Below are 20,277 nucleotides of genomic sequence, written 5' to 3'. Positions count from 1 at the left end.
GCTGATGCCTGCATAGGGAGGTTGGTCAGCAACTCCTATACAGTTGTAAGCTGCTGGGAAGAGAGTCGCACAACACTAGAGATGACCACTGTTGTAATAGTTGTAATGTGGAAGGTCTTCTCTCTCACAGAATGCAGGTAAGTGTCACCTCTGAAGCCACAGGGACTTCACTGTAGCTTCGAGCTCTTGAGGCAGAACACACACTCCCTTAGCAGGAGAGCACACTATCTGCAGGTTAGCTGACCTAAATCACAAGCATGTAAGGAAATCTTTGCCAGTAAATAGAGGGGATTCAAACAGAAATCCATCATGCAGAACCAACTCCAGTCACATCTCCCTCTCGGAGTGACTGCAGGACAGTATGAACTCTGATCTGATCACATGACTGATCATCCCAGCATCCCATTTTATTTTCCCTGAGCAATTCCATGCCAATATACATACAGCTACAGAGGTACAGGCTGTTTTTTCCTGCCTCTAGCTGAAGGTTCACAGAATACATTCACAAAATGCAAACAGTCTTTTGGAAAAAAGTATGTGCATGCTGGATAATTGCAAAAGCAATATGATTTACAAAACAGACTTTCATTTAAAAAAGGGTAGATTCACAAATAAATACTGCCAGTGGGTTTGTTTCCATGCTAAGTGCCAGCATACTGTTAGCTTTTTTTGACTAAATTCTCAGTGGAAAGTCAACTTGGTCAAAGACCACAAGCTTAAGCCCTAGAAGACTGAAGCCCATGCCCCATAAACTGGTCTGCAACAAGGTGGCTTTGCTATATTTACTTACCCAGTAAGATCACTCAGCACAGTAGATTCTTCAACTGCCATAACTACTGCAAATCAAGCACTGACCACACGAGTGTGTGGAGCCCAATAATCCCAGGTATGTTCCCAGGACCTGCTTATTTCCAGTGCTAGCACGGACCTATAAACAGCCAGGCAGCCAAAGCACTCTGCAAAGCCAATGCAAAATGCAATCAAAGAAAATATGTTCACCATTCTCACACCAGTAGAAAACACCTTAACACAGCAAAAAATATCAGGCTAAGATGATCAAATGGTTAAGAATACCAGGGGGGATCCTTACATGCTCGTGTTCTTGATCCATCCTGAAATACCAGCAATGAGGGCTTTGTGTGTACCTCATGGGAAAGGCAGTGACCCCTGTATTTGCACACTGCCCTACTTAGTTGAAGTTCAGCATTTGGCAGTTTATTTAATACTTTTCCTGTTGATTTCTATACAGGAAGATGAGTTCATATTACGTTTTTTTATTCACATTACAATTAAAATTGAGCTTCAAGCTGTTCAGGCAGTTGACTGTGCCTTGTGGAGTCAAAACACTGTGAATGCTCGAGTCCCATCCGCACTCCCTAAGCAGCTCTATATTTCCACTATTTTCAGACCCCATCCAAAAACAATGAAAGTTTCCATCTGCCAGTTACTAGGGAACTTTTCGGGAGTTTGAACTTTTCCCCCAACTCCAGTTTTAAAACCACACCTATGAGCCTGCCTTGGGAACAAGGCCCTCATTGTTCAGCTGTCCTGCAGCAGCCCAAGGAAGAAGCACATTTCTTTGGGGCTTTCTGGGCACAACCCACTCATGGCTGTCGCAGAAGGAAGGACCTTTGTACTCAGAGACTTTCTATTAACGGAGGAAAGGTGCACTTTTGAATATCTGTCAGTGGGGCTCATTTGTTAAGAGGAGATTCACGTTCTCATCAAATCTAAAGTTTCACTCGTACCAGATATTATCAAGCAACCTACTGAATTTTAAAAGCATCCTGTTGGGTTTTTTTAAAGCTTTGATATTCTATTAGTAGATCAGAATCTAGGCTCCCATTAGGTTTCCAATTTAACACACTCTTTTTCTGTTCACTGCAATGACTATTCTGGTCTGTGCAATGCTGGATTAGAGAAACTGTCTCCATGCATGTGTCTCGAACACAGACAGTTAACACCATGCAAGCTCGACAGCCCACTCACATGCAACAACTTCCAAGACCAGGATCAGAAAGCGTCCAGAGCACTTTTTTAATTCCAGAAAATCTGCTCATGGAAGGACTGCGTACAGTTTTAGTCACTTCAGGGATTTATTTGAGAGGCCTCTTACTCCTTGCACTCTCCTCTGATTCACCTGAACTGTCTGTCCTGGGGTTTGTTTAGCCCAACCAACAAGAGGGCACTTCTCACTGGAAGCCTGTCAGAAACCCTGCCTTCTGCAGCATTTCACTATCTCATATATGCAGTGGTATTATGGTTTAGCACAGTCTGAAGTATAAAATGCATTTTACCATCATGTTGTTTGCCTTTGGAGAAAAATGCCCAGATTCAAATCCAATTCAAAATTAAGTTTTAGGATTTGGGGGGATGGGAGAAGCTTTTTTTAAAAAAAAAAATCTTTTCAGAAATGTTGCTTCTTAGATACCAAAAATCTCTCTGACATAACAAAAATCAATATTAGGGTATCACTGGGCCAGCCAAATTCTCTCTCAGGCCAAAGGTCTGGTTCTGCACAGTTTTTAAGGAGATTTGCTATGATGTCACAGTTCATATTTACCAATTAAACAGTAAATGCTAACTCAGCTTTGACTTCTCTGGTAACCCCTCTTTTACTTATCCTGGGAAAGCGAGACCTGCTCTAAATCTTGAACATTTTGACTAATGCTTACAGAAATCATTAATTTCTCTGCTGATAAACTATGCCTGTGTTTTCTAAAGGACCCAAGAGGAATTCCTGACAAATGGTCCCATCTTTTTCGTCCCAGATACTAACCTACCAGTATTTGCATGTAGAAAACAGAGCTAGCTGCCACAGCATCAATTCTAAACTCATTATTCCTATTTCTTTTTTCTTAAGTTGATTTTAAAAGACTAACTCCACTTGACCATCCACAAATATGTAGCTTGGAAAAAATACAGAATGTGTATTATATTTCGAACACATGCAAGATAAGAGGAAATGGAGTTTAAAAAGCATCTCAAGTAGCTACCCTGTTGTTTTTCAAATCAAAATGCACCAGCAGAAAACTGAGAGGAAGAAGGTGTCTGCTAGCAGAGACTAAGTGGTGGGATTAGAGCCCTCAGCATGAACACATTATTATTATTTATTATTCGCCAGCCCCCATACTGTGAAACAAACCTCAGATGACAGGTGCTTTTTCTCCATTGATTAATAAGGTGCAAACCACATGCTCTGCATTCAGATTTACTCTATGCAATCCCCATATTCTGTCAAAGGAAGAGGCATTTTCTTTGCTAGCACAGGAAATTTGGGCCAAGTGCAGCAATCCTCATTCAGGCACAGCTCTTCACATTTCAGAGGAAGTTCTGCCAAAGCAGTTCTTAAGAGCAGGACTCAGCTGTTTTTAAGAGCGTGCTGAGACAACAACAACTAAACACTGACAGAGTGTATTCTGAATTACAGGAGGGAAACTGCACTAGAGGGATAGTATGGGACTTTCCTTAAAGATGGACAGGTCTGAAGGTACCTGAGCAAGTGGGGAGCATCCCCCTTCCCATCCTGCTGGGAGGCTCTGGGGGCATAGGTGATACAGGGCAGCCATGCAGTAAGAAAGGAGAGGTCAAGAACCATCTTATCTATCTACAGAGCTTGTCTAAAGGACATGCTACTTTCACAAAGTCACAGCAAAAAAAAGACATGAACTTGGATGGAGACTTGGAGAAAGCCCACCTGGAGAAAACCTCACTGCCAGCAAACCCTCTGAGAGGCAGAACTTTTGGGAGTCATTATTGCTCCTTCCCTTGTGTGAACCCAACAGCACACTAAAGGGAAGGGTCCAAAGATGCGTCTGAGAGGAGCCTGGTGGCGCTTCCTGATCACTGTTAAGAGGCTTTAGAAGCAGATGGCAACAGGCAATCCCCAATTTCACCAGGCACCTTCACCAGGAGCTACACCAAGCCCAGAGGCCAGCACCATCACCACTGCCTACAAGATTCCACTGAGATGGTTCTATGTTAGCACGTGGACTTGACAGCCATATAAAGCTCTTCCACTAAAGTCTCATGACAGTGCCATCCAACAGGAACTTCACTTTTTTTTTTTTTTTAAAGTTTTCATAAAGCTTCCCAGAAGTTACACTGGTAGGAAGAAACCACATGATCTTTGACAGTACAGTTAATAGATTTCATGCTTCTGACAGCTCTACATGATTCAGGAACACAAAGCCAGAACAAGAATCACAGAATCATCTAGGTTGGAAAAGACCTTGAAGATCACCTAATCCAAGAAAAACAGCCATGAAGGTCTTGCACACTTTAAGGGCATACCCTTCCAGATGGACAGGGGCTACTCTCCCAGGCCACTACTACTCTGAGCCAGTTTCTTTATGGGGAGGAGATGTTTAAGAGATTAATTCTGGCTGGCACTCCTGTATGGCACTGACATAGTACTGGCTGTGTGGCTCTGTCCCCCACTTTGGGGGCTGGATCTGTCAGAGCATAGTGCTGTATGGGAGCACCCCAGCCATGCATCCTGCTTGAAGGTCTTGTGCTGTGCAAATGCTTTGGAGAGGGGCTGGCTCACCAACAGAGAGCTAAGGAAACAGAGTGAGCTTCCGCCTTTCGATACAGGGCTCTGCAGACTTACCTCAGTCATGTTTTTCCTCCCACCACAGACCACTAGTAGTACCCTGAAACACCCCATGAGATTTTTCTCCTTTCCATGTGATTGGAAACAAAGCTATTCAGGCATTGTTTCCTATCAAAAAATTTGGAAACAGTTGTCAAAAATACAGTGACTCTCAAACCAGTACTGCATCTTTACAATATGTGCTAGGAAATTTAATCCCATTTCCCTTCCTTGCTGGGACCAAGGCAATTGATTTGCTTAAGCCTTTTTCAGTTCTAACTAAACAAACCCTTCTCCTGCTTTATATGCGAGTGTCAGATTCCGAGTTGAAGTCACATATGCAATTTTTGGAAGAAGCGGCCTTCACAGACTGGGAACTTGGAGCCTGGTGGAAACACATGAACAGTTCAAGACTTCAAACTGAGCGCTCGTAGTGTGATTTAAGATATTGGCCCGGCATGTCAAGGCTACTGCCCTATTCATCAGCTCTTTGCTTTGAAGATTTCTAGCATTTAGTAAACAGTTGTACAATTTAGAGTTGTGAAAACAGCACATATGTTCCCTGGATTTCACATGGCCTAGCAGCTATGCAACACTGGAAAATAACAGTTGACAAGAGATGACAGAAGTTTTAAAGAGTCATAAAAAGTGTCTTTCCATCCTAACAGCTTCACAATCAAAATTTACGTTCATGTGAAAAACAGACAGCTGATTGTAACCTGTTCTGACATTTAGCACTTAATAATTTGCATTTATAGGGAAGCTGGTTATCCAAATTAGTGTTTATTTTGATATCTCATTTTTCTTTCCCAGTAGCTATTCACCTGCTAATAACCTGATGATGTGTTCTACCAGACTAAAAGGATATATTGAGTCTGAGTAGTCACCAGTGGTGCATCTCTCTCCTGCACTGTGTTAAGTCTCTACAGCAGACTACTTCGACAGTAATTTATTTATGCATTTTACAGACTTCTTCTGCCAATCATCACCTCTGGAATCTCCTCAAAGAGTGTGTTTGCATGCCTAAAGCTGTGCTGCCGTCAGAATCCCTGGCTCCTTGACACAAAGTATTAAATCCTGGCAGGAGCATGTGGTCCCCAGGGCTGCTCTGTGGACTGGCCTCTTTTCCCAGGAGCAATGGGATTGGTCACTAAAGACCCTACATCCCTCAACAGTGATGTCTTTACAATGGCTCTATGAAGGACAAAGACTAGCATATCTGTCACTGTTCCACTCCTCCTACTCAAATTCCCTGTGGAAAAGAGGAATACGTCAGGCATTTGGATTCTCAAATCCCAGCCCTGCCTCCATGGCCTGAACCACAACAGTTCTGCTATAGAATACACCACAGCCAAAGAGATGCGACTTCCCTGGGATTCTTAAAGTCAGGGGCGTCACTTCTCACTGCAATGGCAATACGAAACCAAATCCTGAGTGCCTGCTCCCTGCCCTATGCACAGCAGTACTGCATGCTTGGGGGCTATTTTCTTTAGTAAGATGAGCATATTTTGACTACCAGTTTAATCACAAGAGAGACTACAAGGGTTTACCACTAGAAGGGGTTGACTAGACTCTGTGGTCCCTTGAGACAGCATGGTCCTTCAGTGTATCTGGCCTACAGAGATGTTTTTATTTTTAATGATGTGGAAGCCTTTCTAATGCTGACAAAAAAATGTCAGGTCCAGCAGATCAAGGCCTGTCACATGTTCCTCTAGGAAGCTGAATAAACAGATGGCCTCTACACCAACAAGAAATGCAATTTATTCCAAAGAGCAGCAGTAGCAAGATGTGATATTGCATCTCTTCTCCCAGCAGAGGACAAAGAGGGAGAAGAGAGAGGCAGCTCTGCACGCCATGGCTTTCCTCATCAGAAACGCACAGAACCTTTAAGTGGCATCCCTGAAATATCACTGTATTCTCAGGTAACCAAACTAATATGACTTTTCATAAAGAAACCAGTTCTATATAAGCTAGGCTCTATCATGACATTTATTTTATCCTGCAGAGTTTTTGATTTTACAGTATTCTTGAGACTATCAGAATTTTACATTTAGAGAACCAGCATATTGGGATTTTGTCATTTAGGCCTGTTCATTGATCCTAGGGAATTATCCACATTTGAGCTCCACTTGCCTAGGGCCAAATACACTAATTCCACTTCCAAATGTATGTGTCTTGCTTGGCAACTCAGCCTCTGCACTAGATTATCTCTACCTACAATTTAATTAAAAAATAATCACCCCTCGCTTCACTCATCTGGGACTGACTGCTGTGAAACACACATGCATGCATGATCCACTACTTACGTGATACACTTTGCTGGACAGAATGAGCACGGAAGAGGCTTGGAGGAGTTTTCCTGCCAAGCCTTTTTAACAAATGATCACGTTCATTGACGCTGAAGGAGAGAAAAGAAATACACCAATGAGTAACCAGATAATTTCAAGGTAAGTCAACTGTATTTAAAGTACTTGGCACCTTTGACTCTGTCAGTATTTAAGATGGTTGTAGCATGAAAAAGAACCTTCTCTTTCTTTAAACTGCACATTATCAAGAGAACCCTCTAATAATGAAAACTCCTCCTTCCCAAGGCCACTTTGTATAAGTTTACATTTAGTTAATCCATCCCTAATATTACAACCATTGTGATTTCTGAATGTCTGATGCCTATAAATTATTACAAACCATACCAGAAGTCTGACATCAAGTGATACGGAACATTAAAAAGGAGATCTCTCTTTAGTATTATGTACATGCATCACCTCAGAGAGAAGGAGCAAAACACTGTGGTTTAGCACATGGTAAAAGGCTTCTATCACACCTGCAAAACAGCCTGAAGCAACCAAAAGCAGGACCCATAGTTAATTCTGTCTTCTAAACAACACTCATTTTCACCTCCCATACCAGAAAGAAAACTTCCTATCCAGTTTTTGATTAAAAACTCCTTTGGTTTACATAGTTCCTGTCAAAGGCCTGAAAAATTATTACTGAGTTTACAGAAAGTAAAAATACAAACTTAAGGTGAAAAATACAATATGCTTACAATAGGTTTAACATATGTACACAAATCATCAGAGACACTGCACACTGTTTTTTATTAAAAACACAACTCATTTCATCAAGAACTTTATGCCCCAAATTAACAAATGATGGCTAAGATCCTGACCTTTCAAGGCACTTAATTACATATACAAGTCCCACTAAGTTCAGCGGGGCTTTAAAATAATGTAGGTGTCCAAATCTCATTGCACTGGAGTCTCAAATACTTGTTATATATCAGATTATTTTGAAAAAGATATTAGTCTATTTTAGATCAAAGTTCCTCTGCAACTGGGGTTTTTTTAATCATCTCACCCTTGTTCCTAACACTGAGATGGACCCAGTGCCCAGAAGGAATCTGTTTGCTAGTGCAGCTCCTGCAGTGTCTTTATCCCATTTGCACCACATTTACACCGTTTCCATTTTCACAGTCTCCTTGTTCTTTCACATCTTTATTCAGAAGCAGTAATTCCACTGGTTATACTGCAAACATGGATATACATCTGAATGCCAACGCTGATATCTTTCTTATATTAGATTACAAATTCACATACATTTGGTATATGGAATGGAAATCCCAGCAAGCACAGCTGCTGCTGTCAACAAGCTTACAACAGCTTTAAACAAACAACTCCCTTTCATTGAAGCAGTTTGCTAACTTCAAACAAGAAAGTAACCAAAGAACCTCTGAGATGCCTATAACATGTAATCCAGCCATGCAGGCTTATATTCCACTTAATAGTCCATTAGGGTAATATCCAGGCTCAGCCCTCTGTTCAGTGCATAACGAGATATCCATGAAAGAAAGGGAGGAATCCTTCCTTTTTCCTGTGGTCTCTACACTCAAACATCTAAACTAGAAACTTATACAGCCTATGGACCCCTCCTTAAGATCTTTACAAACTGTCAGCATTTTCAGACAGTTTGTCTCTTCCCCTCTTTCCCTTGGCACTACAGAACACACCTGCAACAGATATGCCAGGTTGTTTTCCCTGCCTGCAGTCAGTAGTAGTCCTTCAATATAAAATAGAAGTTGATAACAGATTTGGAAGCAAAACTACAGATACCAGCTGAGAGTGTCAAACAATCTTTAAGAGCTCTTGGATCATGAGATCTGCATGTGTTCAAAGAAGAAAGTACCACAGGTTTCCACTAAACCCAGGGTTACAGCACAGAAGTTTCTAAAAATCTTGGAAGATCCAACTGGTTAAAAAAAATGAAGATCAAAGACCAACCAAAGGTTGTAAGAAAATCATGTACATACACAAAGAAATCTCCAACTGCTCAAAGCAGGTAGCATAACAGAAAGTATGTACTACAAAGAAATCACCAGGTAAGGGGATGACAGGCATGAAGCAAAACATGAGATTTCTCTAACAGACTTACAAAGTTGACAGCCTTCAGAATCAATCATTACCGCTGCATGTGCAAACTAGTGATGCTGTACTGTGCAACCTCCTGCTGCTTGCAGAGGACTGCTGGGTAGCTTGTAAGTCCGTTGACTGGTAAGCGTAGCAAAACATTGTCTGGATCTACTGCTGTCTTGTGAATGACAGAAGCAAAATACTTGTTTATCTTCTGCAGGTAAAGAACATACAGGTGGAGTCTTTCCCATCTCAGCAGGAGAACAGGAGGGTGGTTTTGGATAGATGGCTTAAAAAAGGAATCTTAAACTGATCAATAATATTTGTTCTGAGGGACAAATAAGCAATGACTACCACAAAATTCTTACCCTGAGAATGGCATTAACCACATCAGCAAAAGTCATGAGGAACAAATTCTTCATCTGTCTACCACACAGCAACAGATGAAGTGCAGGATGGTATCTGCTACAGGCCAATAACAGCTTCTCAGGCTTCTACATGCAATGTGTGGAGGAAGGTGTGCTGTCACGGGACTTCTGAACAGCAGTGACACATTACAGCTCTAAGGAAGCCAAAGCTAGACTGCCTTTGATACTGCTAACTTTAATCAACAATTTCAAAACTGAAGTCACATCTGATTTTCTCATTTGGGAAATTATACTGGATCATATCTATGCAGAGAAAGAAAAACTCACGGAATAATTAGAGCATTCATGGTTTAAGTACAAGAGATGATTAAACAGACTGCAAGTCAAGACCACTCAAGTGCCCTAAAATGAGCTCTTAATACACAGAGTAAATGCAACACAGCTCTTCTGAAATGGATGAGTATTTGATTTATTAACAGATACTAGATCTCCCAATATAAGCCCTGCAAGGAAAGAAAAATGAAGTGGGTTTCTTAACTAGACTGAAGTGTTTTCACTCGTACCAACCAAGTCCCTGCTTTCAGAAAAGGTTTTTGTCCACTATCAACAGATAACAAAGTGAAGACTTCCCAGTCTCCCTCACACTTTGATGCAAAACTAATGATGACATCAGACTCGCAGGTACCAGGTTAGGCCTTGCTCACAGAAATATTGCTTGTAAATCAATCCCAAATATTAGCCATGATTATAAGTGTTAATTCTGCTTTCCAGTGACTCAAAGCCAGTGCCTAAGTCCTCCCACAGTCTGAGGATGGCATCTTAAGATCATATATTGGATATAGCTGTGTTCCTACTCAGGACCTCAAAAATGGTGTCAGAATGGAAGAAATCAAACCCAGACATCCTTATGGGAGTCAGTGACCTGGAAAGCGACAGTGAAATATGCTTGAGTCGGTTAGTGACCTCAGAAGGGGTAAGGGAGAGACATCATCTACCTGTAATCATATGAAGGATAGAGGATACAGACAAAATACTTTGAACTAAACAAAACAAATAGCAGATTAGAACAAAAAGTCCTAGTTATGAGTGTTACTATGAAAAAATTATTAGAAGTCATTACTCAAGTCATCTAAAATCAGACCCAGTTGCTATCAATAATGAAGAATACCTTGGGCCAGGAATACCTTTGCAATGGTTTCCTAAGAGGGTCAAGATGATTTCTGCCTCCGTGGAAGTCTGTGCTAACAACATTACACAAACTCATTAAGTGAATGACAAACCAAAAGGTAAACTAAAGGCAACATGTTATTTCATAACAGTATTTTCCATTCCATGAACAAAACGACTCTTCCATTTTTGTATCTGAATTGCTCTAAGGTGTCAACAGAGACCTTAAATTTTATTTTTATGTGTTTTCTTCTCATCCCTCACAAAAGCAAACAGCCCTTAAATTTAGGCAACAAACATCTGGCTTTACACATTCAAATGAGGTGCATCAAAACAAACAGAATAATTCAAAGCTGACCACAAGGTCCCACTAGCTCATTTGCTCAAGTAATTAAAAAAAGATGAGCTGCACCACCAATTAACCTACTGAGCACTAATTAGCATTAATAAGGATTTGCAGTACTTGGTATAGCTTGACCCAGAATGTCCTCCTGAGTCCACTAATTGGCTGGTGGCAAAAGCAGGTCTCACAAAGAAGGGAAGGTTAAAGTGGATGCAGGTGTCTCTTAAAATTGGATCTTCCCTGAGAAAACACACACATAGCCCAGTTTAAAAAAAATAGTAACTCAGGGCCCCCCTTCTCTTACAAGAACTGAACCCTTAAGAAATGAGTTTGTGTTTTGTTATGATTTACTAGCAGAGACAGAGAGCACAGGCACACCAAATGGGCAAAGACACTTAGTTGCCATTGGTTTTAACTTGCTACCCTTCTGGATTATTCAGAATTCGGTGAGATACAAATATATGAAATTATTTGGTTTTGTTTCTGTTTTTCCACTTACTAGAAGAAAGAAATCAGCTACTAGTGAAGCCTTACCAGGGCTGCTAAAGATGATGCAAATAAAACACAGACGCACATGTCCCAGCTGCTATCCCTCTGCCTTAAAAACACATGAAGAACCTGTGGCAGAGGCATGGCTCTTCAGTGCAAGATACTCAGCACCCATGGGTAAGACCAGAAGGCAAAAAAGATATGTACATGGTGGGTAAGCCCAGGGGACAAGAAAGCATGAAGCTGTTTTTCCTGTCATCTAAATAGCTATGAACACCCTCGCTCTACTGCCTGCAGGTGCAGCGTCACTATTTCTTCTACCCTACAGTGCTGCCACAGCATTTAGCAACAGGTAAATCATTGTACAGCTTGGTTTAGAAAAGAAAACCCTCCAAAGCCGAGGCTGGAATTCTGCCCATAACTCCACAGCCTCCCTCCTACCCATATGCATTTTCCAAAAGAGCAGCAGACAAACCCTTGTTCAGCCTCTTTCTGCTGTCACATACTCTGTTAAACACGTTGCCTGAGAAGCCCTGGCTGGCCTGCCTTCCTCTCCTGTTGGAAGAAACGCCTTGCAGCATATTGTCCTCACACTGCGACAGCAAGGAGGGAGGGAGGGGAGTTTTTACAAAATACCTGATGTGGCTAAACACAAGGAAGTTTCTGTCCCTGTCAACCTTAGCTGTGGATTAGATTTTGAGGGGAGAAGAGGATACTTTTATTTTCCTTTTTAAAATTTAGAATTAAAACTTAATTTATATCTTCCACACATTCCAAACAGTAACTGACATGAAAGTTTGCTGTTTCTTTGTTGAAATATTTCAGTCACTGAAAGTTACACCAACATAAAATATGAAGAGCAAGAAAAAAGGTCTGAACCAGACTTCTCCAGCTTTGATCAATCCTAATCACCAAACAAATTCACAAGCAAATTGTTGATTTTCATTTCAGTCTCTTGGTTCTCAAACTCCGTTAAGTTTCTTCTAAAGAAGAACCAGAGGTTCGAGCACTATGACTTCTCCCCAAGCATGACCTGGCACAGGGGACTCACGGATCCCTCTCTGGCTGCTAGGACACACCAAGTATTCCCAGTGATTTATTTGCAAGTTCCATGTCTCACCTTTCATGTAGCATAACACTATTTAAAGGCTTACAGCATCAGTCATGGTCCTCGTGGACAAAGAGTGAGAACCATAATCCAGGCAGAGTCTGTGGCCACATCTGTGTAATTGGCCAGAGAACACCTATTTTTCTTCCTCAGATATCCCCTGCTGGCTGAGTGCACTCCCCCAGCACAGCCGTAGACCTCAGTTTAACTTGCTTTCTTTTTGTTTAGACTCTAGTGCATTACTTGAATTCACATAAGGGAGTTGTTAGTTATGCAGCGGGCAGAATGATGACAAGTAACACAGACTTGGTGTAAGGAAAACATGAAAACAACATTCTTACAGACTGGGAATTCAAAATTAAAGCATGCAAATCATCTCAAATGCACACCACTAATGCTGAGGGTTCAGCAAAACTCTGTATGGTCAAATACCCAGAACAATCCAGGGCTGTGGGAGAAAGGCCTGACTGGCTGAGTGAGCAAATATACCTCCATCCTCTGGGCTTTGGAGACATTGCAAAGAGGAATCACCCTCCTACAGAATAGCAAAACTAGCAACTGTAGGCTTCTGCTGGTTTCTCTCTTTTGGTCCACAAAGAGGAGATGTTATTTTTGGTTATCTAGCACTGGATTGCAGGAATGTTTTACTATAAGGTCAATCAGGGTAGGAGGTCTTTTTAATTTAAAAGGCAAACAGGCATTACTGATAATGAAGCTGCAGTGTCATCAAAGGAAATCTCTGGAGCATTTCACAAGGAAGCATTTGAGGCATATAAACAGTAAAACAAAAATCAGCATTTTCTTTGCAGAGTCAGCGTCTACACACACTGCTCCTTAACCACTCAGGATCCAGCTGAAATAGAGAGACATCCAAATCCATGCTCCTTTTGCATTTTTCTGTAAATACTCAGCAAGCCATCAACAAAAACCCAGACCATGGCTAGAAGACCAAAGGGTCACCAAGCACAAACCACAGGGAAATGAAGACAGACATATGACCTGTGCCACTTGCAGGTTGAGAGGTGCAAGAAGTCACCTATCAGAAGTGACTCCTGCACCAAGACAACCAGGCTTCAGCGAGTACCAAGTTCTTGCTGAGGGTTCAGCAACAGCCAACTCTCCAGGGAACCTAGAGACCTTATGCCCTGCCATGGTATAACATCTCCAGGCCTTGTTAATGCAGTAGCTCCCTTTCAGCTGATTCCCAAGTACATGTCACAGTCACAGAGGAGAAACTCCCTTTCCCTACATAGGAGGCAACCGTTTAAGGAATTTCCCTCCAGCAGTTGCATTTGACATTATCCAGCCAAGTGTTTGTCTGCTAAACACTAAATATACCTGGATGTGTGGCCTTGCAAGACTGACTTGGAGCATACTTAAAGCAGTCATGTAGTGGTGAGCTTTCCAGGCTTGCAACATGCAGTACAGAGCTCAGCTCACAGGCAGCTACAAGTCTCTTATACCACCTGGATGTGAAAAAGTTGAGTGTCACACGACTTCGGCAGCAGTTCCATGGATGTGGTGACTGATAGCTAAAGTGGTTCCTGCCCTTACCAGTAGGTCAGAACTTGACAGTGCTCCCCACATCATCCCATTTCCTTCAGCTCATTTATCACATGGACTCACAAACAGTTGAGCTGATCCAACTGAGACAGGGCAAAGATGGGCCAGTATGGCCACAGCTGGTAACGAATGGCCTGTAAAACTCTTAAGCCAGCCCTGCAGCCACATCAACAAAATCCCATGGATCCACGACCCTTACCCTGGAAAAACACTGTTGTTAACAGCTTGTGATTTGGCCTGGTAGCATGCTACTTCACCAAAACAGCAGCTTTCCTTTCCCATCACATCTCGGAGGTTTGAATGCACGAGAGCCTGCAGCCAGCATGTGGCAGCAGGCCCCATGTCAGGTGCATGCAAGTCTACCCATGTTGCCACATCACCTTGTGCCAGTAGCAGAACCACCCTACAACAGCAGAGGCAAGGCATGTTGCGAGTTTCGGCCAACCCCCATGTGCAGCACCCAGACTGGATGTAGAGTTCTGGGACCAAAATCTCTACTCTTAAGTCCACAAAATCCTCTTCAAGTTGGTCCTTAAGGTTCTATGGCTAAAAACAGGACAAAGCTATTCCTTCTGATGACAAGCAAGGATGATTTACATTTTCTTTTGTCGTTAACAATGTCCTAAGGCACAAAAGCCAAACAGATTCCTCCTTTGACTCCTAAAATCACATGGACAATCCACTCTAGCCTTCATTTTTGAGGCTGTTATTCCTAAACTTCTTTCCAGACTACTTATTTGAACAGAAGACAGTATTACCAAGCATCTTTTAAAAATAACTTCTAAAAAAAGCAGACACTAAACATGACATGCCTCTCTGAAAAGCAACAACCCTAAGAAAATGAGATCTGTCTGCTTAGATTGCCTTCCATTTCTAAGCACTGCAAACATTAATGTGTTTATGTATTTCATTATATGGGGTGGGGGTCAGGCATCATTGTCAGCTGTCCCAAAGCCAACTGACTTAACGCAAAGTTGAACCTGGCTAGTATTGCCTTCAGCCTTTCCAAAATGTGGGAATTGACTCAATTTAAACAGCTGAGAAGAAGAAAAGGCTAACTGTGGCTTGCTGCTTTTCAGCTATCCTCCTTTTGGTATCAGTGCTGTTTACTTCTTGTCCGTAAGTGCCTCACTTTGCACTTACTCTAGCTGGTGCTTGGTCATATTCTCTACAGATAAGGTGGCAAGATAGTTGCTATTGTAACATTCCTTTCCTACTCACTCATTTTTTTCAGAACTAGTCTAGTCACCTTGGACATTGAAGTTTTCCATGCTTGGTCTGTACAGAAAGGTGGTTTTTGTTTGTTGGTTTTGTTTGTTTGTTTTTTTAATTAAATCTAAACCTTCTGATTTAAAGAAGTCCACTTACATAGCTTGACTGAAGTCGAAATTACTTCTGTGTTCAAAAACTTGAAACTCCTTCTCCTATCAGGTTTTTTCTTCCTTTCTTTAGAGGAAAAAAAGCTAAAGAACAGCTCAAGGCAACAACAAAAACTGATGAACTTTGAAAGTGTCTGGATACAATTTAGAGCAAAGCCCTGGACATTTGGTTGATCTGCAAAAAGCCAAATTGCTTTTCTTTAAGCTCTTAAGTATTTTGTAACTGCCCACTAAAAAATTACTATCGAGTACAACTTTAGTTTTCTTGTACTTGCTACACATAACTTAGTACTTTATTATTTGCCATGAATCAGAGACGTGAATGCAGGCTGTCGTGCCTCTTCCAAGACCAGGTTAGCCAGCAGAGGAGCCGAGGCTGAGGCAGACTGCTGAAGCCATTAGGCTGGAATAGTTGTTATGGAGCAGTTCTCCTGCTGTGCAGCCTGGAGGGAAGATTTCTTCTCTCCCCTGTGGAGATCCCCGGTGCCCAACCCAGTAACTCAGGATTAGGCATCAGAGAGATTGGCCCCTTAATCAGTTTTAACTCCCATCTTGTTATGTTCTCCTTGTTTCTAATCTTTCCTTTCAATTTACAACTTCATTTTGGCCTTTGTGCTTATACTGTACCTCCGTCAACTTTGACTTTGCTAGCACATTTGATCACAGCTCTAAATCCTTCTCCAGGTCACCAGGTTTTAACCCTATTTGTGCACTAGATCTCCCTCAAGGTTATGTGATAGGCACAATCAGGATGTGAAATAATTAATTGCTCTGGAGAAGGGACATGTCAGCTCCAACTAGTTTGCACTACCAGCTGGGCACTTGGGTCTCCAGTGCCAGCGGGAGCATAACTCCCTCTGCCCAGCTTCTGAAATCCTCTCTGCCCTCTGCTCCTTCCTATCTCTGCCCCACGGCCTCCCCACTGCTTAACTCGGAACAGAATCAAACCTAGTAATTTCAAGTGCCTCACACATAGGGGTTAGAAATGCCGGAAATTAACAGTACATATTAAAATGAAAAAATAATGTTATGATTTCTTACTGATATGGCACAGGAGGGAGAGAGAAAGGGACAAGTGTAAAATAAAACAAAATTAGGCATTTTCCACCTACCATACATGAATGTTTACCATATGGAATCAAAGAATTTAAAAAAACCCACTGATATCACTTTATGTGCTTTTTGCTAGTAAAAGGAGTGTAATATCTTTTTACTAGAAAAGCTGCAAGGAAAAATCGTAAATATGCCAGTCACTTTGTTGTGTATGCTGGTTGAGAAATCTTGCCTTTGCTTCCCAGAAATGGTGTGAAGAACATCTGGAAAAATTGATAAAAAGACTCTGCAACCTCAAAAACCAAAATACACCTCTCCCCTCTTCAATTTCATTTTACCCTCAGCTGCACTGGACAGGCCGGATTCAGATCACAATCATGTGTATCCTGAGTAAATACGCTGAAGTCAACACATTCATGAAACAAGAATTTGGCTCCAAACATCCAATGCTGTTTAACCAGTTGAAAACACAAGACTGAGTGTTTCAAATAAGATTCATTGTACCTGCTGATAGGAAGAGGCCTTACTGGCACGGTCTCCCTATTCAAGTAGACGTAATTTGAAATGCATCAATAAAGAGACAAAGTGCTTTGAAATATAATGAGCCCAAGCCTCGTTCCTCTTGATCTTAATGAAAAAGCTTGCCTCTTCCTCGGGAACCATGAGATCAGGTCCTCAGCTCATTCATGGGTTTGTTAAGAGAAAAGTTAAGTCTGTTTTACCATTTCTGCTTCAGCCAGTGTGAGGCTGAGGGCTCTGCCAGTCTCGGCTCCATGCATAGCCACAAGCCTGAGTCAGGTTTCCCACATTCTCCTCTTGCTCCTCCCCAGGGACCTGTGGAGTGGGCAAGTCTCCACGGGTACCTGTGTCAGTTCACCAATTGAAATGAGATAGGCATCTGTCCTCATCCACCAAATAAAACTGAGGCTAAGATAAGTAAGACATCTTGCTTTCAGGGTGAGAGCTGGTCATGCATGTTTCACTAAAGCAACAGAGTTTAGATTTGGTGAGAAGCACTTAAATGAAAGAATCTCCACCAGCATGTCTCCTTGTTGGATGTAGACAGTGGAGAGACTGTGGGGAACTGCTGTTTTAGGTACAGTGAAAAACAGTATTTGTTTTATGAAATGGAGATGAAAGAAAGAGGTGGCTAGCTATCATCAGTGGGGGTCTGAAAGCAAGAGCAAAAAGGCATACTGAAAAATGCTGCACAAAAGCAAACCACAGTGCTTCCTTGTCCTTCACAGCTATACCTCACTAGTTCTGTAGTCACTTCCCTTCACCTTTGTTAAAGACAAAACACTGCCTCCCAGATTTCTGAATAATTTGAAGAAATTCCTCCCAGTACTTCAGTGATGCAGGCACTTTTCTGCAGCACCTCAGACAGGCCCTTCAGCTTCTTGTGAAGTACATAAACTGTGAAAGTTACACAGTTCTTCAGTATCAAATAATTTTCTAATCTCAGCCACCAATAGATTGAGAACAGAACAGAAAAACAACTAAAAAGCTACTTTCAAAGGGAGCTCTCTGACAATTCCAAGACAGAGAAACCCTCTGAAACAGGAAATCTACTGTCGCAAAGAGGGTGCTGCACAGTTTTGCTTGCTCTCCATTAGTTGGCCAGTGGAGCAATGAAGTGACATGGGCTTCCAAAGTAAAGTTTGCTTTGGTCCCTAATCAGGCTTTACTCCACCTGAACTCCTGCTGACTTCAATGAGAGGTTACACAGAGTGAAAAGTGAATGTGGACTTGAAGATTCGGCCCTTTATGAGCCAAAATATAGTTGCAAACTTATTTAAAGACACAAAAATCTCTGCAGCTGAACTCAATGCCACTTTTGAACACAAACCTGTAGAAAAACTGTTTGTTTTCTTTGTGTAAATCTTACATGTTAACATGATTAAGTCTGCTGGGCAGGTGTCTCCACATGTCCATGTTTGTTTTGGCACATGAGCTGCCCCTCTCACCTCTCCAAATTCATGTAAATTTAGTGTTAAATCCTGCCTTTTGTTATGTGAGAGTGCCAGGGAGCCTCTCTCCCTTCCCGAACCAAGGCTTGCTCACATCGCAGCTGGGCTGGAGTCCAGCCCAGCACTGCTGGATGCCAGGCTGGGGAGGGCAAGTGCAGGTACTCATCTTCCACATGCAGGCAGGCGAGCATGACATGGGATCCATCACCAGCCCCTTACTGCACACACTCTCCTCTGCTTCTCAAGCTATTTCTGGAGTTGCTAGTTTTCCAGATACTTTTTTCCCCTGATGAAATCCCCTGCTCCTGGAATCATCTGATTTTGTGATCATCCCAGCTTTCACGAAAAGTAAACTTTTAGCTCTCCAGATGAGATATATAGAGAGATGAGAACATGACCTTTTACAGCTCAAAACAATACACTTGATATAATTTCTAAGCATCACTCTAATATTATTTGCAAAGTTTTTGGGATCCAGCTGTAGTGCTCAGACTGCTGACACACTTCCTTGTGCAGACGAGATACTCCTTGATCTACCGCTTGCCTTGCCGTTTGCTCCCTGCCATTGGTAAGGCAAAAATTTGCACCTGCTTTTTCAGATCGATACAAGCAAATTCCATTTTAGAAACTGTTCAAAGAGGCTAAGATTCAGAAGCATGTAATAAGCACTAGAGAAGACATTTTTTATTAACCCGGAAAAATGTGTCTAGCAAGAAGAGTTGGCCAGGTGAAGACCCTCTAAGACAGGATACGTGTATTTATGTATGAAGTGGCACATGCAGATCTCCTGACACTCCTTCCCCAAGTGCAGTGAGGACCCAGGTGCTATCCCGCTCACATTTTACAGAAATTCAGCTGAGCCACAGCAAACTGTTGGCATCCTGTTGTGCAAGCCTAGATGCACTCACTGCTTTCTGGGCTTTGTGAATTGCTTTTTGTTTAGCAGATTAATCCTAAACATTCAGATCTCGCACCTCATTTTTTGTCTAAGGTCTAGGCAATGATAAAAGCAATTAGCTCCCTAAACCCTTCTCTTATCTGTAATTGGGTGTGATATTTCTGTTGTTTTTTTTGTAAAAAACACTGAACAAAAAAGGCTTCCACTATGTGGCCCAGGAAAATAGACCCTGATGACAGCCTGCTTATCTTCCACAGCTGCCTGAACAAACCAACACCTAGTGGATGTTTTCAGGAACAATTCCAACTAAGAGCTAACACTGTTACTTGGAGGTGACGGACAGACCCCTGCAGTTTTAAAGCAGCTCTCCACTTCCCATTAGAAATGAGAAGACTCCGGTTACTTCCCCTTCCTGCAGTGTCACATTGCCAGAAACATCCCAAGGGCAATGGAGCTGCAGGCAAGAGGGGAGAGCAGCGCACACGCCTCAGCACTCATTTTCACCAGCCTCAAGGAAATATTTTAAAAAAAACAAAGATCATGAACCAGAGAGGCTGTAACTGCAGAAAGTTCCCACTTTGCTTCTTTCCCACCCTCACCCTTACCTTTGGACAAGCACACGATTTCTAGCAGGTGTGAAAGAGCCAGGAGACAAAAGAGATAAAAGACAGAACAACTCTGAAGAGCACTCAGGAGGCCACATCACAAGCACAGCACACCAGCTCCTAGCAGGCAGAGGCACTCTACCATTATCTAGTTCACAGATGGACCACCCAGAAAATCTGGGAGCAATTAGGAAGGAGAACAAACAAATTCATGGAAAGAAGGGGGGAGGGAGAATGGGAAGGAGGGCCAGAAGGGATTCCTTACATCATCTCCATGCAAGCGTTTCGAGAATGAAGTGAAGCTATATGGAGGAGGAATGCAGATGAAAGAGTTTGC

At 42.1% G+C, this 20,277-nt stretch overlaps 1 protein-coding gene across 3 annotated transcripts in view; it reads right to left on the bottom strand.

The window, feature by feature from the left end:
• ATP8A2 (ATPase phospholipid transporting 8A2) overlaps positions 1–20,277 on the bottom strand; it is a 355,523-nt gene that overhangs the window by 9,661 nt on the left and 325,585 nt on the right. For 2 of the 3 annotated variants that reach the window (XM_074859964.1, XM_074859965.1), the window contains one exon: positions 6,901–6,992. In XM_074859964.1, the coding sequence (XP_074716065.1) occupies positions 6,901–6,992 (92 nt within the window). Of the gene's footprint in view, positions 1–6,900; positions 6,993–20,205; positions 20,243–20,277 lie in introns of all 3 variants that reach the window. The other variant, XR_012627702.1, reaches the window with a different exon arrangement.

The sequence above is a fragment of the Strix uralensis genome, chromosome 2, assembly GCF_047716275.1.
Source record: "Strix uralensis isolate ZFMK-TIS-50842 chromosome 2, bStrUra1, whole genome shotgun sequence".
Taxonomy (NCBI): domain Eukaryota; kingdom Metazoa; phylum Chordata; class Aves; order Strigiformes; family Strigidae; genus Strix; species Strix uralensis.
The sequence above is the reverse complement of the archived record's forward strand: the minus strand, read 5'-3'. Positions and strand labels throughout refer to the sequence as shown.